Raw genomic sequence first — 22,862 nt, forward strand, 5'->3', positions numbered from 1 at the left:
TTTTAGGTTTAGTGGAACAGAAAATTTACAGTTCTTATTGCGAATTAAAATTTCTATTTTGTTCTTAGAGCGTTGAATCCAAGAAAAATCTTCATTTTCGTGTTGATTTTTCTCTGTATAAACACAAAAACACAAAATTTTCCGAACATTCACCGGATTAAGAAATGAGGAAATTTCTAGATCTGGTGGAAAATAATTGGATTCTTCACGTAAAAATATAATTTCTATTTTTTCTTATAGCGTTGATTCCAGAAAAAGTGTTTATTTTCTGGTTGATTTTTCTCTGGATAAATATAGAAACACAAAATTTTCCGAACATTCACTGAATTAAGAAAAGAGGAAATCGAATTTTCCGAATATTCACAAAAAAAGCAAATTTTTAGATTAAGGGAACAGAAAAATTTGAATTAAAATTTCTATTTTCTTCTGAGAGCGTTGATTTCAGGAAATGTCTATTTTTTAAATTTTTTTGTCTAAACAAAAGAAAACAATTTTCCGAGTTTTTACAGGATTAAGAAAAAAAACCGAATTTTTAGAATTGTTAAAAAATTTTTTGAAATTTCAGCTCAAATTAAAATTTGTACTTTGTTGATTTGAGAAAAAGTGACTATTTGCTTGTAGATTATCTCTATCTAAACACAGACACAGAACTTTCCAAATATTCACATGATTAAAAAAAGTGCTTTACCTATACCTAGGGCCCGAAGCGGCCAGTTATCTGCCTTTTTTGCCGCACTGCTATAACTTTCCGGCACACTGCTAGCACCACAAAAGTAGGGAGAAGTGTGCTTTACAATCAAGAGGCTAAAAATAATTAATTTAACTTTAGAAACTGTTAACTAGAAACCTAATATTGGACGAATTGAGGAATTGAGCACTTGGGAATGGAGTGTGAACAAATTTCGAAATATTTATAAAAACTGGCAACCTGAGAACTTGAACCGGAGAGCTTTGACAAATTGCACTTTAAAAAAATCTTAAAACTATTTGGCAAAATAAAAGATGAATGAGGCACCGATGAGTTATTGCATTTTAATACACTTGACACCATCGACACGGCACCCATAAGCGTCAAAATTGACGAATGATTTCTAATATAACGTGATTACTAAACTCCAGCAGCGAGTCGTCTTTTTCTTATGAAATGCCACCCTTGGGGGCCGTGATTAAGTAGCTCCTCTTGTGGCTTTTGTTTCGTAAACGCGAACAATAAAAATTCATTCATATTTAGGCGATTTCGTCACGATCCATCATTTTGATGAAGCGGAGGGTGGTCCTCCACCTCTCAATTTATTCCATTCTCATGTAAATTTGTTACCTTAATATCTCATAGTTTGGTATATTACAAAGAAAATATTTGCATATCGTTCCACTTTTTACACGGTAGACTGGGCTTTTTCAGATTAAATAAATTAGTTTGTATCGCATCTGCACGGTTAGCGCGCACGATCTCTTGCTTTTGACACGGCTAAATTTGTACATAGCATTATGATAATTTTTGTAATAAAATCTTTGAGACCGCGGTGATGCTGTCGTCGGATAAATACAAGGTTTTCTGAAATTTAATATGATTACTTTCGACGGCTCACGAAGAATGAATAAGTGAAAAGAAGTTTTTTCATACGTTGTGCGAGTTTTCGCCGAAATTACAAAACATTAAGCCGATTTAAAACCGTCCAATCTTCTTAAATTATATTACAGAAACAAGCTTTCGCGAAGTCCTAATCCCGCGGTACCAAACTTATGCTGATTTACAAATTGTCGACGGAATCTTGGAAATTAATGTTGTCAATTTGTCAGACTCCAAAGACTTACAGCACAAACGGAAGACGGCCTCTGATTCTTTGAAACGCAAATTTCCAACAAATTTTGTTTGAGGAAAGTTTGCCACCAAAGTTTCACCTGACGGTTTAATTAGAAACAGAAGCAATCAATTGATGAATCGTATTTAAGATTTACCAATTTGGGCAGTAAGCACGTCATGTGAGAAAAGCTACATTTTACGTTCCCAAAAAGACAAAAACGTATTCAAATGTAAAGTAAACATGGGAAAAGTTTGCGAAAGTGGAGCTTTTTGGCGACAAAAAGCTTGGCGGATGTGACCTGGACCTAAAGTATCCTACTTGAAGAAAATCGGAAATGCACTTCTTGGGTTATGACACGCGATCGCTTCGTTACGACGGCTGCTTTTATCTGAAGGGTGATTAGGCGCAGGATATTTCTTGTAAAGGGCCAAATGGGGTGCTTATGGGCAGGGTTGGGCATTAGTAGGCCGGATTCCAAGTCGATATTAGCTTTCAGACGATGCTAATATTAACAGACGCTGAAAAAAGGTTCAGACGTGGGAAACCACACCACAAAAACTGATTTAATTGGCCTCGGGAGAAAATTGACTGAGATTTCAACAGTTTTTTAATTCTTGTCGCGATTTTACATAGTTACCGGAAACAAGATCTCAAAAATCTGAAAAAGCATCTTCATGAACAACTTAAAGGGCTTTCAGAATACTCAGAAACAAAAAGTGCCCCGCAATCCCCACCACTTCACTTCCAACCCTCAACTAGAGTACTCTACTCACTCAGCGTTTGTAATTTTTTCTTTCAGTGCATTCGATTTTTCCAGTGGCCCACCCCCGTTTAAATATGTAGCTCCCATCAATATTCCATCGCGCTCCGTTTTAAATTTAGATTTTTTCCTCGATTGACTCGATGATCTACACAGGACTTATTTAAAATAAATCGTCTGGTTGGAAAGTCCCATTTGTTAAATAGTTAAAACGCGCGACCCGGAGCCCCGGAATATTTCCCGATATTTATACGCAATGTGACATTTTTAACCTCGGGTTCTAATTCTACTGCACGAAATATTTCAACGCTTTAATCAAACTTTGGTGATTGGCCTCCACTCTTTTATTCGATTTCGGGGGATTTAATTTCTCCGGGAGCTTAAACAAAAACGGGTGTGAATAATAAAGAGTCTTGAGAACTTAATTCGCGGTGGCATCTGTGGTCGGTGTAGAAAACCATCCGGAAAGTGATAATAGATTTTTTGGGGTCTCGATCAACCCTGGAAATTTTTAATTAATTTGCACGCCGGGGCGGTAATTACGCTCCATTCGCATTCTAATATCGTTAATTTAAATGAAGCGCTGCTTTATAGTAAGCTTTAATTAAACACTCTAGTCACCTGCAATTCTGCGTTAAATTAAGTCGGCGAGACGTCTCTAACTTAATTAAGGCGAAGTTTTGAATATTTTTGCGCGGGCTTTCCGGGTATTGACCGGAAATTAGAGGTAGTTGCAGCTTGCTCCGTAGGCGGATCCAGACAGAGCTGCTACCTAGCGGGCTATAGCCGAACTGCGGTGTTCTAAGTTTGCGGTGGCAAGGAGTCCTGTAAACTTTACAGGAACAAGACGCCGGTAATCTGTAAACTACATTCAGCGGTTTTCATTTTTAGAATTTCCCCGGATTTAAATACGTTTCTTTTCCAGAGAACCCTTGGCATCCCCGGAGTTATCCTGTGATGGTTTATCTCCACGGGGAGTCTTTTGAATGGAACTCCGGAAATCCGTACGATGGGAGCGTTTTGGCCGCGTATGGGAAGGTTATTGTGGTCACTATTAACTACAGATTGGGTGTTTTAGGTAAGAAGGGGTAGTTACCTCATTTTTAGTTGATCGGGGTATTAATTGAAACTTTAAAATCGTTTGGGGATGTTCACTTAAAGAAGCAATTCTCCCTGATGATGTTACAATCTCTTTTACGTTCATAACTGAGCAGTTACAAAATTTTTAATCAAGGAACCTGGGCGTGCTGTAATATTTACATTTATATTACAGAAGAGTTAGTAATATTGCAGAAGTTCCCGTTAATGAAGAAGTAAATGTCACTTTATCTATTTTTGTAGTTTTAACGGCGCATTTTGACGTAACTAAAATACTAGAGGATAAAGATTATGAGATATTTTTAGTACGAAAAACAACAAGTGATTTTGCCTTTCCTATTACGTGATGCGTTATTTATTTTTATGACGTGAGTTTGAATGCATATGCTTCCAACTGTACACCATCTTTCAGCGCAAACTGAATTTGGAACGGAAGATTTATCCAGGCTCTTTCAGGAATCGGCTCAGCTCCGGTTGTTTTAAACATAAAGTATTTCTCTTTACAAATGCGGAATGGAGAATGATTTTTACTCGTCTTTTTGTAAATATCTGTTTATACAATGTTTCTCTTGGAGTCGCTGTAGTGGAAACTTTATGTGGTAGAAAAAAACAGTACTTGGTGGAAAATTGAATGTTGGAATAACATTAGACTGTGAAGGTGTTTGCAACAAGTTTCTAAGTAAATTATCGCTTGATCAGCTTTCCTAGTATTTGGTGCAAAGTTGTGAGTTCCGATTAAGCCTGTTTGGGGAGGTTATTTGTGTTTTTATGCGCTTTCTTCAATGTAGAATTGATAGAGCGGCAAGATGGCGCACTTCAGGCACCGTCGGGAGCGAATTGATTTTTCAGGAAACCCTATTAAAATCTAGGATGGAGAATCCATCTTGTCGAGCCATTTCTCTAGTTGACTTCCCATGTCTGTAGTGGTTGCAGACAATAAATCTCGGTTCATTTTCCAACGCTTATTAACGACTCGAATTCAAGTCGAAGGATTACCGAGAAAGAGACAAGCGTCTGCATATTAAACCAAATGAACCCCGACCTTAATCCCGGCAAGCAATTTTTCTTCTATAAATATGAAAGATGATTTTTTTCAAGCCTCGTTCGCAACATCAAGCGTATTATTTCAGTCCAGCGACTCCTTATTACTTCGGGGTGTTTAGGGAGTAGGGAGGTAACCGCAGATGAAGACGCAAAACTGCATACTCAGACATAAAGGCCTTGAAATATAAATTTCCCTCAGCGGAAATCAAGACGGCGACCGGGAGAACACATTTACAACAACAAAGAAAATTCCGTCGCGAGTAAAAAGATGAAATCTCGCTTCGTATATATTGTGCCCATAAAAATGACAGGTTTTTGGCCGAATATTCCCACAGCACCATTCGCACGCGATCCGTATTATTTGACCCCGTGGGATTCCGAGCGCTCATTCAGGCTCCGGTTCTTTCGATTTAATTTTTGACCGGAAAATAAATCATTCGTTTGTTGTTTTTTCCAGGATTCCTGAAAGCAGGCACGGAGGAATACTCGAAGAGCAACTTTGGATTAGTGGACCAAATTGCTGCTCTGCTTTGGGTCAAGGATAATATAGCAGCGTTTGGCGGCGATCCCGACACTGTTACGTTGTTTGGACATGGAACGGGCGCGGTCTGCGCCAGCTTACTCATGCTCAGTCCGATGGTCCTGCAGGACCACAACAAAAGTAAGAAGGATGTGGGAGGAAAATGCGCAAATCTTTACGATTAATGCCATGTTTTTCCGGGATTCTTTAAAACAGAACACAAAGACTTACTAAACTCACTACATCTTGGAAAAAATAGTGCAGCAAACTTACTCTTGGCTTTGATATGGATTTTGTTTCTTATTTTCAGTTTACTTTGTAAACTTGAGCAAACATGTTTTTCAAACACAATTTAGTCCGAATTCTTTCTGTTTATTTACATTCCTAAGGGTGTTCAATCGATACTTTATCCGCATTTTATAATTAACTTTTTGATTTCAATTACTAAAACGAGTGAAATTAAAAATGTTAATCTCAGCGGCTCAATCAACAACTTATTTGATATTTTCATCTTTCTAAAAGCAACATAAATTTGACTGAACTCAAAATTATAATAGAAGTCAGAACAGTCTAAAACTAAATATTTCAAATAACTTATTTTAGAATAAAACGAAAAGATTGGGACTTTCTATAAATATTTAGTTTACGTAAGCAACTCGCTTGATTTTTATGGTGTCTATAAAGCATCCCATTATGGTAAAAATATTCAACTCTTTTATCAAAACCAGGAATTTATTCGTAAAGTTGACACGAATTTTTAGATGGGAAAGTCTGTTTATTGGAAGATGCGTCATAATCAGTTTTCCTTCCACTACGACGAATAATATCTGAACTTTATTCAAAATAAGAATCTAAAAATAACTGCTAAATTGGTTGAAAATTTACAAATGTAATTGACGAAAATGTAAATTCGTAAATATGTTTTGGAAAATTAATTTTTTTATTTGTTCTTTTGATTTTTTAGAAAAGAGTTTAACTATATTTCAAATTCTTTGCATACTTTTACTTTTTTTTATTTTGTTATTTCTTTTTTTTCTAATTCTTCAGTTTTTTCATATTTTTGTTTTTTAAGGCTCAGATTAACTAACATAAAATTCCATGTTTAGAATCTCTGGAATATCTGTTTTCCAAACTTTTTCCAAACAGTTTTTCATCTTTTCATTTTTGTTTGTCCTCGGTATTCTCATATCAGCTAGACACAGACGTGGCTGTCAATAAAAAAGCTGAGGATAATTCGTAAAACTTTCTAAGACATGAAATAAGAATATTAAAGAGTTGTTGACAAATGTCTGTCTGAGAGATTTATAATAAGAGATAGAAATTAAACACAAACAGATTTGTGTGGCGGTTGAAACTAAATCAACGTAATTTATCTGATCCATGCTTTTGTGTTAATATTTGTCTGTCAGATGATCTGACATAGACACAAAAACATTGTTGCAAATTGAACGCGAGTGGAACTTGATAAAAAAATTGAATAAAAAATTTATGACGGCTATATGTTTGGCTGTAGTGTAGCCTATGCACAATAAAAATCACATCAGCGCTAAAAGAAAATAAATGTTGAAACAAAATTCATGACTGAATCGCTAGATTTACGAGTATTGTTGCTGTAAAACGGCAGGGTATGGTCTACATCCAAACCTGATGACGTAATTAACGTAACCACTGTTTTTAACCCAAAAACCTGTTTAGCTTTCAGTCTGTATTTTATGTAGTTGATAAATCGTTTACTAACAACTGAAAATTATTCCTCTGGGGAAATCCTTCTCAATATTTTGTCACTCGAAACCAGAATTTTTCTCATCAAAATAATGGCACCGCGTACAACATAGCTCTGATTTAAACGAATGGCTCAGATCTCGTAATACACGTTTTGTTGAAATATCGGCTGCACGCTTCCGCTGTTTCAAATATAAAAAGCAAGAATAAATGGGCATTAAATGATCACCGGTGATATATTACAGGCGTAATAGAATTTTAGCAGAAATATGTAGTGATAGCAGCAGCGTGAAAAATGTCCCAATTTCCGGACTTTTACTGCATTCTTGGGCAGCTCTTTTCCAGCGGGCGATTCTCATGGGTGGATCTGCACTATCAGATTGGGCCCTCGCAAGAAACCCTCTTCATGTTACGTACCAAGTTGCACAAGCCCTCAACTGCCAAATCCAAGACGACTTCGCTGCATGTCTGCGGAAGAAACGCCTCGACGACATTCTAGGCGCCCCAGCTTTAACGTCTGCATACAAAACTAGGTTCGGACCTGTTGTGGATTCCTTGGTCGTGCGCAACGACCCGCAGAAGTTGATGATCACGTACAACGATATGTTTAGAAGGTAAATATCGTTCAAACGAAAGTAAATACAAGAGACATGCTTTTTACGGAATTTGTGAATAAATAATTTGGTTTGCTTTAGATTATACGGATTTCTTCTTAAAATATTCGCAAATGTTTACAGAGATGTTTATTTTTTATTTCGGGAGCTAACGCACTTTTCCGAGGACGAATCCGTTGATTCTTTTATGTAGATTCCACAATTAAATTTAAAAATTAAAGTGTTCAAAATGCCATACATAACCGTATTGTGTCCATAAATTTAATTGTTCTGACTGTTCTCATCACAGTACGCCGGATTGAAGGCTTTTAGGCGTTTTGCCTTTAACAAGATTACCTATGAACGTTATTGTGGTGCTACGAATAAGTTAATAAAAATTAAAAGAAATTCTATGACATTGATGAAGGTTTGTTTGTTTACATAAACAAATTTTAATTATCCATAAATCCTTTCATGTATTAAATTGGAAAAATATTTAGTTTTGTTGAATGAAAATATTTTTTAATTCTATTTTGCTTTCAGGAAGTTTCATTGCTTGCTATTAAAAAAATTGATATAAAATCTAGCTAAAAGCACATCATGCAATTAATGGAATTTGCATTGTAATTCCACTTATTCTCTCAATCAAACTTCAAATTTTTAGGACAAAAAACCGATTTTTGCTAATAAATTATAAAGTTTTTGTACAGATAATTTTAAAATTTTTAATTTTTACAATTTAAGATTACCGCTAAATTACAGCTTTTGATTTTATTTGCGTTAAAAGACAGACTTGTTGAAAAGAGGAAGTTCGAACAAGTTAGATCTTATCACTGGACTTTTATGACTTGCACTGCACTTTCTCTAAAGTCCAGCTCATTGATATCAGTCCACTCTTCTGTGTAAATTTTCAAAAATTCTTGGGTGTAAATCAGGCTTTCAATTCTTTAGGGAGAAAATTAGGGGAAAATTGAAAGTGTCAATTTTTGAGGTTAACACCTTGTTAAAGTTGACTGTATTCATCAATTATTAATTAAAAATTTGTTGCTAAAAAAATGTTTCAACGGAGATTTAACAAGTTTTGGCAATTTTGCGTAAGACGATTAACATCTACGCATGCCACTGTTGCCCCAAGGTCAAACGCTTTCGCTGTCAACTGTTACGGATAAAAATCACTAAGAGGTGCTGCCAACTTAACTTTTTAATGAGTGGACCGATAGTAATGAGCTCTGCTATAGTTTCACTTGTAGTAATGTCTTTGCTTAACTGATCATGAGAAAAAGTGATTAAATCCACTCAGAAAATTTATAACACATAATAGATTTATGACGTTATGAAATGTTCGATCAATTCGTGTCTAATTCCCCAGGTTCGAAGTGATGTACGGCGTAACCGAGCTAGAAAGCATCCATCTGTTATCCGCCGATGCACTCAAGCTTGGGATGTTGGAGAAGGATCGCGACCAAGAATTGAGGAGGTATTTGAGGTCGCGATGCGAAATGAAACCTGAATTGTGTCTCACCCGGACATTGGAAGAGTATACGAGGTCAGAGTTCAGTTTGGAGGACGAAGGATTTGAGAGGTACTCCGGACACGAGCCAGATCGTGCCTCGCTGGCAAGAGACGCTCTGTTGGACATCTTGTCGGATGCTCGCACTGTGGCACCTATGGTACAAATGGGAAAGTACCATTCCGCGGTGAATAAAGGCTCGTTTTTCTACGTGTTCACCCATAAGACTCGATCAAAGGAACACCTTGTAAGTTGTGAAAATTTTTACAATTTGTGTGTGCGGGTTGCTGCTGCTGCAATCTATTAGATTCGCTTTCTTGCGGCGAATTACTTGATTCACTTTTCAATCTGCGATAAATTTCCGGTGCTCCAACCCCGGATAAAATTCCGTTCTATCCCCAGCGTGCACTATGTATCGACTAAGGACGTTACCTATCCCAGGTGTCGCATTATCTATCCGAGTGTTCATTGCAAACGCTGATGCCCATTCTTAAAAGACTTCTCCGTAATCCATGCTCTTTACGATTCTAATAAAGCCGGCAAGTTTAATGGCGCGTAAATTCATTCCAAAAGTCGACTTACTAAATTAAAATTATTTTGAACGCTCTCAGGACATCTTTTACGGGGCTATCAAATTAACAAATCATATCGTTTCGTCCTCGACTGACCCGTTTCAGGCTCATTATTTCATGGGGGAACACCAGTAAGAATTAAGAGGGAAAGAGCAGGGTAATTAGGCGATGCCAGGGGTTCGTCAAAAAATTACGAACGAGAATCTTAATTACGCTGATAACAATGATTGGAGAATTGCGGAGTTGGTTGATCTTAAGAGTTGATTAAATTGGAGTTGTGTACTCGAGGGAGGTGTACATTTATTGTGTTTTTGCAGTTTTGCTGGTTAGCGGCGATAGTAAAGTCGCAGACTCGACATTTTACGATGTTGTGTTTGCTAACGTAATCTGATGGCGGGGAATAAGTCAACGTGCACGATAAAAGCGACCTCAGGCTCTAGCTTTTTTAATAGTTTCTCTAAAGTCATCGAAGAATTCTATCAATTGCGCTCTTGACATTCAAGAGGTTCTTATTGGCGACAGTGATTGCAAACTAGAGCGGAAAATTTGTAATAAAGTTTTTAAAATGTGGCTATATTTATTCGGGATGTTATTGCAAAATATGCAACAGGTTAACACAGTTTGCCACTTTCTAAATTGTTTGGAATTTGAAACTACTTTTATAACTTTTGGTTTCTTTCATATCCAGGTGGTTTAGATCCTTCAGATCCATCAAATTTCTTGGATTTTGGAAGTGCTTCATTTACATTTTTTTTCTTTGGATTTTTTTAAATCTTTGCTATTTTAAGTTCTTTAGGATACTTTAGGTTTTTACAGTTTTTTCTTCGATTTTTTGATCCATGGACTGCAAAGCTTTAGCACTCTCGGATATTTAAAATGGGTAACGAGGGTTAGCTACTTTGGTTCTCAAAATTCCAGTTTACTACTTTCGGATTATTAGAAGATTTATTGACTTTTGTTATATTTTACGCATATTCGCGCCGATTTTTCAAATTCCAACAGTGTCAATTTTGAAATAATTTTGCAATACTAAAATTGTAGAAAAAATCTTGTATTCTACTGGTACGAATTGGGTGTTCACACTTATTTTTTTACGATTACTACACAAATTTAATTTTTTTTTTAATTTTGGGCTTTGTTATGAATTTTAAGAATTTTGATTCTGATTTTTGGCTTCTAATTGTCTCAACTTTTCAGATTTCTTTTTAGTTTTTGCTTGCTTAAAGGTTTAGGACTCTCAATTTCTATTCGATATCGCATCAAGTTCTCAATTTTTTAGATTTTCAGTTCAAAGAAATAAAACTTGGTCAGAACCGCTGATATTTTAGCAAAACAGAAATTTGAACATTCTAACTACAACAGTGAAAACTTGAGAAATAGAGTCTTTAAATTTTAAAATTTTTAAATTCCTTTTTTTGATTTTTTAGTAACTACATTTAGAACTTCATTTTCACTGTTTTCTCTAAATTTCCTTATTGTTTTAATAACAACAATTTTAAGCGATGTTTAGATGCTTAAGTTATCTTTGTATAGATGTAAAATCTGAAAACTTAAATAAAAAGACTTCAGTTGAAAACATGAGAATAATAAGAAAAGTAGCTTAAAGTGACACGCTAGAATAATTAGTAGAATAAATAACACAGTTGCTGGTTCAGTATAAACCCTGAACTTCTAAGCATTACAAACTAATGATCCCGAAAATGCAGCTTGAACAAGGATTTGTTAAATAAATAATTTGATATTATCCAATGAGTGCGCCATTGGTAATCTGCACATGAGCTCCAGTAGCTGATTCTAAATATGTTAAAGTATTATAAATTCACAACAACAAATAATAATCCTACTAGTTCAATCTGGTCATTAAAACTTGCTAACTAACCACCCAATTTCATTATTATAGTCGGATTTTCTTGAATTTCATTACAAGAAGTGAAAAATGTACACTTTGTCTGTTGAATATTTTGCTCTAGGGAATATTTATTGCCTGCAAGGGCCTGTCTGGAGCACGGAAATTTTAAGCGCGTTTGTAAACATGAACCGTTCTGGAAACGCTAAAACACGTCTTACTGCGCTTCCGACTGCAATAATTGGGTCTAAGTATAAATAGTCATCTATTTCTATGCTTTTAGAGAGACAAAACGTGCACCGGGGACGAGTTGCCATACGTTTTCGGAGTTCCGCTGGTTGGGTCGAGCTTTCACTTCAACGACCATTACACCGAGAAAGAGCGGCTTTTTTCCGAGGTAGTCATGACTTATTTTACCAACTTCGCCTATACTGGGTAAGTAAAAAACTGCTTCGTATTCGTAACTTCCTTTCTTATTGTTTTGAGTTGTAGCGATCCGAAAATACCACGGAAGAACGAATATTACACGCTGAACAGCACCGAGTGGATTAAATTCAACGCCGATTGGCGTCCGTTCGACTCCACAGAACAGTGGTATTTACAATTGGGTAAGGAAGGCGGAAAAAATGACAAATTTTCAAGTTAGAATTTTGCAGGAATTCCGCCGTATAGAATGAGATACTACAGATACGATCAAATGAAATTCTGGAATGAAGTTATTCCAGATATAACGTCGAACAAGACGGAAATGAGACCTCTGCAGACGCCACCAAAAAGTCAACCTCCGTGGATTCTCACCCAGCCGCCGAGAAAGAGCACTTCGTATCTAGACAAGTTCGAGAATTTTTATAAACCGTATAATCCTGTTCAAGGAACGGTTAAAATTAGCGGAACTTCCGCCCCGGATAACATGGTGGGGAACGTCGTGTATGGCACTGTGGTCAAAGGACCTGCGGATCGCCCTCAAACCGTGGAGCCAGAAAGTCGAGGCATTTCGTCGACTGTAACAATCGCCATGTGTTCGATTTTCCTGCTTTCAAATCTCTGTTTGTTTGTGGTCCTATATTTGATGTGCTATAGAAAGAGGAAAAGGACAGTAGAAACAAAAAACGAGGAAGCACCAACAACGGCGGATGAAGCTGAAGCTAAATTAGTCGACTCGGGATGCAACATCATGAAAATTGTAACGAAATCAGAGCGGAGTGATGATACTTACGAAGCGGTGAAGTCCAGCAGAAGCGGAAGATTCAAGATACCTCGACAAATGTCCAGCAGTACCATAGATGCACATACCAAAGTCAGAGACTGGATTACAAACGAAATCGTTTATAAGTACAGTCCGAGATTTTTAAGACGTCCCCGACAGAGTAACGATAATAAGTCCCAAGAAACAAAAACCAACGACAATAATTCAACGCTCGGGCGAAGTCCTACTAGACCAGTCAGTCCGAATGAACCACCACCAAAAGCTCGACCTCCTCTAGTCAAATCGTCGAGTATTCCCGTACAGAATAAGAAGCACGTGGAGAAAATCTCTGTAGCAATTGATGCAACTCCTTCAGGACGCGGGCCGAGCGTGCTGGCTCAACACCCCATTGAACTAACCAAGAGTCTGGATCGTCCAAATTTCGATGGTACTTTGCGTCGATCGTTGACCATGGAGGACTTCACAGTGGTGGAACCTTTGCCAAAACAAGAACTGAGGAAGAGTACAACCAGCATTAATTTAAAGTTTCCTCGACAGGAGCCTCAAATTATCCGAATAGAGCACTCGCACTCGAAGTCGGATCCAGTCCACGACTTCAACACCATAAAAAAATTGAAGACTTTTGATCCTTACTCCGATGTTAGTGTCACTTGTCGCGATGAGGAACCAGTGAAACTTCCACTGACTCCAGAGGAGTCCTTACTGACAATCAAAAGACGCAACTTTCCCAAAGTTCTTCCTGATTATCCCACACGAGAAGCTTTGGCGAAGAAGCGACGCTCGATGCCCGTGACGAATCTTTTCTCACCGATTCCAGAAACGGGTCGTCTTCTGCCTTCTCCACTTTACAAGACTTTTGGGAAACTCCCCCCAGCTCCTCCTTTACGGACGACTTCCACTCTATCCAGAAAACCCTCCACGCAATCTCCTGTGTGCCAATCCGCACCTATGCTCGCGGAAGAACCTCCACCGTCGCCAGAACCAGAAGTAGCTTGTAACAATCTTTATGTGGGACCTTTGATTCCCAGACTTAACAAAAATGAGTTGAGCTCATCAGAGAGTTTAAAGTTAAACACTCAGCCAATTTATGACAAACTGAAGGGTGGCACTAAAACCATTATCACAACGGATCCTCATCATCCTATTAAGAAGGAACCTAAAGTGATAATCAAACCGACGATGGCGCGGAACGTGAGCGATCCAAAGAAGAACATCCCACGAGTTAACTTAGCGGAAGACAACGTTAAAAACACATTGAAGCCGTCGCAGATTCCTACCAAGACGAAGGAGTCTTCAAGTTCGGAGTCGCCGTCGGAGGAATCCGACACCGGTACGGTGGTCAAACGGATGTGACTTAATTTAAGTAGAGCTTTAAGTTAAGCAGTATTTTGTAATACAGTATTTATTGTGTTCGCCATTTTTGTATGTGCATCTTAAAAGAAAAAGAAAAAGGAGTTTTATTTTTGGTTTATGGGAATCATAATCAATGTATCAAATGTGAAACAAGTCGGATTTAGCCTTTGAAAAGTTATTGTTGTGTTGAACTCGTATTATCTTTTATGCTATTGATAATGGTCTCGATGATAATAATAATGGAGGATAAAATAACGAGAGCATTAACAGTAATGTCCTATTCTACCCTTACTACACGTTTCTTCTACAACAAAGTACACATTCGCTCGGAATTTTAAACCGAACGGTGACATTCTCAAAAGGACAAGGCTCCTGATATCTTGAAAATAGCATTTCCAACAGTCGCGTAAACGCTATGTACGTAGGTTTTCACGAGATTCGATCGGTTGATTTCCATACATATTGGTTTCTGATATAGGACGTCTCTAACATTGAGTAAAAGGGGAAAGTAGCAAATAAAATAAAAGTCCCTCTGTTGGCTGCTTCCAATTTACGCCCTTTTTGTCATCCGTGTTTACCATTTCACGGGAAATCGACTCCGACGAACACACGTCGTACCTGAACCTTTCACGTTGATCACGTCACTAATGGACAAAAGGAAATCTAATTACTGAAACCATTACGCACACACATTTACATAAAGCTGCTGGAAATGGCAGTGGATGGGATTTTTCCTGTGGGCGTGACGGAAGCAACAATTCCACATACGACTTGTACATTATGACCCGTACCAAGAATGTTTTGAAAGAGCGGAATTTTTGTAAAAAGAAGTTAGAAAGTAATGTCTCTCTTTTAAAATTTACGTTTAGTTCTAGTGAAATTTGAGCGTGGCAACAGGTCGATTTTGTACACGAGCGCAACGACAAGATGGGAATTTCAAAATTGATCTTTTGAAGTTCGTTACCTGCAATTTTTGTTCTTGTTTCAGCTTGTGCAGAAGGTGAATCTTTCAGTAACCTCGTCGATAAGACGTCGTTTCGGTTTTTGCCTTTGTGTCCAAGTTGCGATGGGGGAAACTTTGCACTTACCTTCAGATCGTCAAGGGACATGTTCTGGCTTATCGGTCGTTAAATTTCGAACGAGTCTTGGGCCTTTACTTTGCGATAAAGTAGTCGTATTTTGTTAAGCGAGTCGTTAATTGAAGGAGTGAAAAATATGAAATTCTGTAATAAAGCCGGCAGTTTCAGTTGCAAAGCCAACAACACGAGACGAACATAAATCCAATATTAACATAGAATTAAATCGGAAGAGAGGAAATTTGCTTTGCTAATTTGTAGATAAAAGCGTGATCTTGGAAATAATGGAATATTCATAAGAGGAAACGGGACTATTTTTAGTAATTAATCTTTATTAATAATTAATGTGTCACATTATTTAAAACATCTGTTAACGAGTCGTTGAAACGTGGAGAGGTAGCGCTCTGGCACGGTTCTCCGACAGTTGGTTCCAAAATTCACCGAAAAATTTGGTTATATGGTTGCATGTTGGTAATATATACAATGTCTAAAAATCGCTGATTGTAATTAACCTAATTTGACTAAGAATAAGTTTTTTCGTTGAAATTTGAAACGGAGCTACACTTTTTATATACATTGTTACGGAGATTGTCCACTGGTTTTAACACATTTCCAGTCTGTAGAGGAAACAACTTCGGCGCACATAATCAGAGTTTTTGGCACAAGTCATTTATAGGGGTTGAGTATAAAATTACTAGTTGGCAGTAATTCGTAATTAAACTATCGGGAAATTTTTAAATATTCAAGCTCATCAGGGTTTGGAATTGGAAGGCTTCGGTTAGATGATACAATACTGACGGCGGTACATCACCTGAATCATTTAAAAATTTTCGGTCCAAGCAAAAATTAACTATGATAGATATCGGTCATCATCAACGTGATATAGATTCGAGAAAGATAACAGGATAACATGAAACGATTCCTATATGAGGTCTTCAGAGGCATAACTGTTTCAATTTTCATGTGGGAGGTGAAAGAGTTGGGTCCACGACATGTGACAATATTAATCCAACGATGCTCGATAAGTGTTTGGTAATTTATTCAAGCCATGGGTTAAATGACTTGCTACAAATTCATATAGGTCTGTTGTTTGTTAATTAAATATTTATTTTGTTCTGATGATTGTAATAAATATGGAGATTTCTCCAACACTAACATTTGAACTATAGGTAAATAAAACAATGAATGGCTGAAAATACGGTTCAATGTTTGTGGTGGCACTTTGAAAATGTAATTAAATATTGCCGCTTATAATAGAGTTATATCATTTCAAAACAAAATTTATAGTTTATACTGACCAAAAATTGTGCTTTCTTTGTCGTAGATCAGATTGTCTGCCGGTGGCGTTGGAATCAAATTTATTTCCTGATTTTTACGCACGTGTCGTGAACTCGGGTCTTAAGGAGCCCACAACCGACTTTCTCTCCTCGCAACTGATTTAAAACTTTAAATTTAGCCCTCTTACAAACTTAGACAAATTGAGTTACGCCGCCGAATTTCCAACATTCGATTTATTTGTTCATTCCACAAGGCGCGACCATCTCGTCAGAATGAAAAAATAAGCCGCCCCAAACAAGAAGAAACTTTAATTCACTTTTTCGAACGCAATAAACTTTGGAAACAATCGAAAAATAGTATTGTACACTTATACACATAAACATTCATAATAAATTTCGTTATTATTATGTACAATTTCTTAGGAATGAGGCCATAAAATAGGCCCAGCTTACACGGTCGCGTCCGCAGCACTTAGTGTTATCACACGCGCATTTCACTCATCGCCGCTTGCGGCACTCGCATGCCACTCTTGGGAGCGGCGTTGTGTGCCAGCAGCGGCTGACTCTCGGGCGGACTTTTGGTCCTCGGGGGCGGAGGCGGTCGCGGAACGGCCATTGGCATTGTGGCGTTTCCATTAGGTGGCTGCACTAAGCCTTGTTGTTGCATCTCTGCGATGACGCAAGCGGTGTTGTTCATCAACGCCGTGTTCTTCGGGAGCGTCATGCAACCGCCGGCGTAGTTCTGAACGTGCATAGAAGAGTTCTTCGGGAGGGTCATACAGTTCTGGAGCATCACGCTAGGACTTGGGGGTGGTGCTTTGAGGGTGTTCGACACCATGTTGCCGGGACACAAATGCTGCTTGCTGCTTTCGTGCTGAGCGTTGGCCGCCAGGATCATAGCGGAAGTGTCTTGTTCGACGTCCACGATCACGTTGGCGCTCTGCGAGTGGCCCATGTGGTAGTGCCCATGCTTGGAGATGGTCTCGAAAGTCGCTTGGTTGCGGCTCTGCTGCTGCTGCAACGACTTTACCTTCAAAGATTATTTTTAGTACGAACGGACGATAAAAGGAGAAGAAATTCTTACCTCCATTCTCGTCTTGTCTCTCTGGTAGTAAACTCCGGCGAAAATAAGCACGTTGAGGATGAGTAATGAGCAGCCGATGGCTATCGTAACACTGAGCGCCGTGCTGTACGCCGCATACCCCGCCGCTTCCAGACTAGCTAACGTGTCCGTTGAAGTATTCTGGTTAGCATACGTCTGATGGTTGAAATTCCCTGAAGACACAACATTTACGCATGTCGTCACGATAGTATCCATCGTCGTCGGACTGTCTAAACTCGTCAGACTCGAGTTGGGTCGTCGTCGGAAAAGCTCCATAGTGGGGTCGTAATAACTGACTCGAGATAAAGGATCCGGACGCACGGCTCCATCGTATAAGTCGGCGTTATTGTGATTCCTGAAGAGATTGTGTCTGGCCACGACGTCTTCCATTCCGGCCCGGTGAAGCTCCGGGATTAGCCTCAACCATACGCTTAATTGATGGGCGCGAAAATGATTCTTCATTCGGGGCTTCATCCCTGGAAAAATATTCAGGAATAAACTATACGGTAAAGCTACCTAAAAAGGATAAGCAGGAACGATAATTATGAGGGCGGAAATGTGAGAGAGCTTAGATGCAGGTGGACGGGGATTTGGTGCAACGGTGGCTGCTGAACTGAAAGAATCAGTTGCCTGTTTCTTGAGCGAAACGGTAAAGCCGGTTATAAACGAAGGATTTCATATGAAAGCAGAAATACGAGTTCAGTTTTCGAGGCTTAGATAGTTGGCATGTATAATTAGACGGCCAATTATTTACGAAGGATAAGGAATTCTATGGTCTCAAGTGCAGAATTTGAAAATGTTTTTATAAAGTAATGATGGATTATCTGCGCTGGCAACAACACTTAAAGCAAGACTAATTTATTTCCAGGAAGGTCGTGAAAGGAGCTGCTCCGCAAATCATGATTTAAGTCTTAACGGTTTTAGCTCGGTTAAATATACCAATTTATGCTAGAAACACAATGGCCACGAGCTCTAATTTCAGTTCCGTCGCATTCCGTCTCTTTTGCACATCTGTCTCGAGAACATTTAATTTTGGTTGCATTAATTAAGACGCAAGTAAAACGGAATAACGAAGAGTCTATTTTGTTGTAGATACAACTGCAGCGGTTAAATAATCACACCAAATTAGAGAATCACATCTTCAGATCCTTTACATTCATTACTTCAGTTTCAGCTCCAGTATAACGCGATCTTTTAGCTTACAACTTTGCACATACAAATTTGAAACATTGCCTCGGATTCCAAGCTGAAAATTCGATTACATGACAGAAATTGCGTCACGGCTGCCAAACAAATTAGATAACCGTTAATGCGAACTGGTACATGTTCGCTGGTAAAAATTCGAAATTCCTTAACTCGTGATTTATGCAGTGTCACTTGGTGAGGAGTTGATCAAAAGTTTTCTTTTAACATTTTTTTCGGCGCGGTTGTAAATTGAAGTGTATGTTGGTAAATCGCTCATCGAGCGAATAATACGCTTCGGTGGGAATATTTCATTGTCTGGTGGCAGCTCACCCTCTTCCATACGAAAAAAATTGAATTTGCATATAAACCTTCTCGATTGCGTTATGGCTGTTCGTAGCGACTGTTGCCGTATTTGCGTACAAGTTTTTGTAAGCGCTGGATATCCAAAGGGTCCTGAAAGTTTATTCGACTTCTCCGGGAAAAAATAAACATAACGGAGAAAAGTTCTTTGTTTTTTCTGCTCTTGAGAGGTGGACCATCCGGCTATTAAGCCTAAGTGAAGCATTACTCTTGTTTACCCTATCAGTCCATGAGATTATTTAGAGGCGTTACAGCGGGATGTTGTGGTTGTTAGTTGATGACCTCCTGTAACCATTGCGGTGGCTGTATGAACTGCTGGAAGGTTGTACCAATTTATTTAACGGAAAACTGTCCTTCCGATAGATGAGGGCTGGAAAACCGAGGTGTTTAAAGTAATTGGAAACCACCGCAGAAATACCGTTTGGTGTTTCCGACAATGACTTTTTCAAAGTTGTACATTTTAGTGTTCGGTTGTGTGTTTGTCCGTGCATTAATTAATTCAGCTTAAGAGATAGCGGCGGCGGTCTTGTGGTTGTGTGTGAGTGTCGTCGAGCGCATTTTAAATAGCAGATAAGTGCGGTATCTCCAGCACCGAGGCGTAACGAAGAGAAAAGACAGTGATGAAGAGAGATGGCACGTGGTTGATCCTCGGGGACGAGCAGATTTATAACCAGAGCGCGATCATTTCACTCGCATACATCTCGGATATCCTCAGACATTTGCACGAGGCACGTTAAGAAGAGCAGTAATTACCGGCGCAAGATGGCGGCTCTTCTTGTCATCATACATCATCGCAAAGAGGTGATAATTAAAGTGACCAAAACTAAAATCACAGCCTTTATGTAGGTATTCTCCGTGCAGCAGATTTTATCAAGTCCAAACCAGTGCGGTTACCTATTTATCAAGAGAGTACAAACGTTGTGACAACTGAATTCCGAGCACGGCAATTGAACTCTCCCAGTGTTCGTCTAAAAATTACGTTAAAATTTCTCATCATCAACAAAGCTCGACTGAGAGTTAGACTTTGATTAGATTATTGCGGTTTGAGTCGTCTGAAAAGTTGACCAATCCTAGACGAAAAGGCACAGTTTTTTTTCATTTTTTCTTTGGATTTTGTTCGTGATGGGGAAACCAAGACAAAGCGAGACGTGAGTCTGCAACATTCCGACCTGTCACGGCAACGCAGATGGCGACACATGCGGCTATTCCTTAAATTGAAATTAGATAGACGCAAACTTTCCAAGTTGATCGACAGTTGGTGCTTCTGAACCTGATTCGAAATTAAATCACGTCTAGTACACATGCAAGAGAAATTAACCCTCCGGGCGAAGACAGTGTTTGCTTATGATTAACGGCGCCCTCCACTAATCGCCGGTGAATGCTCGGCTAACTTCCATTTATGAAGCTAAGAAAGAAGCTAGATCTTGCACACAAAATCTGTGATATGTATCAGTGGCATGGCGTCTGTGTTTGTGGCATTCCTGGTCCAATTTGGCGGGTCCATAATGCGATTATCTCTGGCGATAGGTAAGCAATTCGAAGATAGATGGGGCGATAACGGCCATCTTCTTCCACTATAACTTCAAAGAGAAGCTAATGGCTAACAAATCAAGCGTGAAATGACGTCGGCGTAGTTCTCTCCTTCTACCACTTATCAAAACCCTCTCAGGCGTTTAACGTATTTCTCATGAATATTTCAAATTCTCTCGTTACGAAAATCAAGAAATTGAAAATGCCACTGACCTCATCGTTTTCCATCTTACCTCTTAATTAGACACTCAGTTCTCTGAGCCGATCCTAGTTCATAAGTTCCTGGCATTCCGAACTCGCTTCAGCTAAACTTGTACTTAAAAATGAATCACGACTACACAAGCATCCTTAAGAACACATCTCCGAAAACTTTTCACATAAGCTAACTTTCCAGTTCCCAACGCTACGCCAGTATTTTCAGCTTTCCCTCAACCTAACAGTATTACACGAATTAACTTCGTTGGAAGACTAGAGTGAATTATTTAATTTTAAATAGAGTCCAGAAAGTAAAGTCTGTGTTGGGCCGACCTTCGATTCGTAGGGATTCTACTAAGGACCACAGCAGGATTACCGCTAAAAGCTTCTAAATAGTTTCGGAAGTAGCGTGGGCGAACACAATATGTACGGTATGAAGATAAGCGAAACGTCGCTGGAAGTTAAATAATAAAACAGATACAACAAATGTGTTCTTATCTGTTCTGAAATGGTCGCAACCACGGGAACGATATTTCATTCGATTTATGTCGAAGCTAAATATTGATTCCGTCGGCATATTCGCATTTTTTGGGGAAATATGCCTTCCGGGCACAGGAAGAAGACGAGGATTTGCGAATTTGTTTAGTTTGGTTCAACAGCATCATGTTATTAGAAAAGGAAGTGGACTACTGTTTGCACAAGAGAACGAGGAAGAATTATAATTACTCCAAACCGGGATATTTGATTTCTGATCCTTTGGTTAAAATTAGTGTCGTTCGGGATTTAAACCCGGCAATTTCATTTTTATTAGCTCGAAGGAATGCGCCAAAGATGTTCGAGTCTAACTGTAAGGCAAACAGTCGTTCTATGGAGGTATGTTGCCGGAATACCAAACGATATGTGATAAGTGAGCTTCGACGATGCGCAAAGAAAGTGAGGAATTCTTGCTGCAAGTAACCAAATGCAGTGGAATGCTTGTCGGTGCACCTGAGATGTTTGCGAGCTCTTCCTCGAAACAATTAGCAGGAATTGCGTCCCAGGAATGTTCCATTGAAGGAATAAACAGTGTCGAACTTCCGCCGTAAATAATTGGCACGGGGGTCAATGCTATGAAATTCCCGCGCGTCCGAAAGCTTTTAGCAGTGGTGAGTGCGCTTAATGTATTTTTAACATGCACTCAGTCTCGTGTCCTTCCTAAACCAGTCCACGGTGCGATTTACGGCAACACCTGCCGGTTTTTCTTCTCTGAAAACACCCAAAGTTTTCTCGCTGCCGGGTAGTTCTTAATAACGCGTCTATGGTGGAAATTTTCTTCATAAATTTCCGATGCAGCTCAAACTCAATGCATAAAGTGTGTAAAATGGGGCTTGCATCGATCAAACGAGCGAGGATTATAAAACAAACCCTCTTCCACCACATTTCATGGTAATTTAAAAAATCTATTTCCAAAAGGTCGTACTTCATATGGATGGAGTGAAGTGTCTCGAACGTTCGGACATCAATATTCAAAGTTTGTCCTGGGCGAGATCATTTATTATATGTCTAGCAGCGCCGTCTTCTCCCTTAACTGCAGCCAATTTAAACGGCCCGAAGACGATTATACAGCTCGCCTACCGGAATCCTATCTTGATTTTCTGATTTGTTAACTCCCCCGTCGCCTCACTCCCCGTAATTATTCACGGCGGCGGCTGAGCGGAATTTTAAAAATAACATAAAGATACAAAATTGTACACCAACAAACGCGCTGAAAAAGCGCTTCGTCGACTTTTATACTTTACCTATTTCGAGGTATTTCTGATGGACAGAATCGTATTCATCCCATACAATGGACCGGAACCTATTGCGTTCCCTGGAGGCGGCGAGCACCGGCTCTTGTTTATGCTGCTCGTTCGGGTTGCTGCAATGAAAAGACCAATAAGATTTATGCGACGCAACTAAAAAACACAATTCACCGATGGATCGAATACAGCCGAAAACAATAATCCCACGTTTATTCCAACCCCCGGGGGCGGCGAAGAAACGGGGTTCATTTACCATAAAGATACGCATCTGGAGGTGATAACACGTGGGAACGGCGCTTTCATGCGTATTAATTGAGAGCTTTCGG

General features: G+C 38.9%; 2 protein-coding genes across 4 annotated transcripts in view; one reads left to right on the forward strand and one right to left on the reverse strand.

The window, feature by feature from the left end:
* LOC148174043 (neuroligin-4, X-linked-like) overlaps window positions 1-14,137 on the forward strand; it is a 31,287-nt gene extending 17,150 nt beyond the window's left edge. The window contains exons 2-8 of the mRNA XM_088037706.1: window positions 3,491-3,643; window positions 5,165-5,368; window positions 7,284-7,563; window positions 8,912-9,299; window positions 11,754-11,905; window positions 11,963-12,078; window positions 12,127-14,137. Of these exons, the coding sequence (XP_087893832.1) occupies window positions 3,491-3,643; window positions 5,165-5,368; window positions 7,284-7,563; window positions 8,912-9,299; window positions 11,754-11,905; window positions 11,963-12,078; window positions 12,127-14,030 (3,197 nt within the window). The 3' untranslated portion in view covers window positions 14,031-14,137. The remainder of the gene's footprint in view (window positions 1-3,490; window positions 3,644-5,164; window positions 5,369-7,283; window positions 7,564-8,911; window positions 9,300-11,753; window positions 11,906-11,962; window positions 12,079-12,126) is intronic.
* A 1,198-nt stretch (window positions 14,138-15,335) lies between these two features.
* LOC148174044 (neuroligin-4, X-linked-like) overlaps window positions 15,336-22,862 on the reverse strand; it is a 146,224-nt gene continuing 138,697 nt past the window's right edge. For 2 of the 3 annotated variants that reach the window (XM_088037708.1, XM_088037707.1), the window contains 3 exons: window positions 22,534-22,652; window positions 17,468-17,961; window positions 15,337-17,413 (listed from right to left, as the gene is read on the reverse strand). In XM_088037708.1, the coding sequence (XP_087893834.1) occupies window positions 16,865-17,413; window positions 17,468-17,961; window positions 22,534-22,652 (1,162 nt within the window). In that variant the 3' untranslated portion in view covers window positions 15,337-16,864. Of the gene's footprint in view, window positions 17,414-17,467; window positions 17,962-22,533; window positions 22,653-22,862 lie in introns of all 3 variants that reach the window. The other variant, XM_088037709.1, reaches the window with a different exon arrangement.

This window comes from Gnatocerus cornutus, chromosome 5 (assembly GCF_029298725.1).
Source record: "Gnatocerus cornutus isolate USDA-ARS CGAHR chromosome 5, icGnaCorn1.1, whole genome shotgun sequence".
Taxonomy (NCBI): Eukaryota; Metazoa; Arthropoda; class Insecta; order Coleoptera; family Tenebrionidae; genus Gnatocerus; species Gnatocerus cornutus.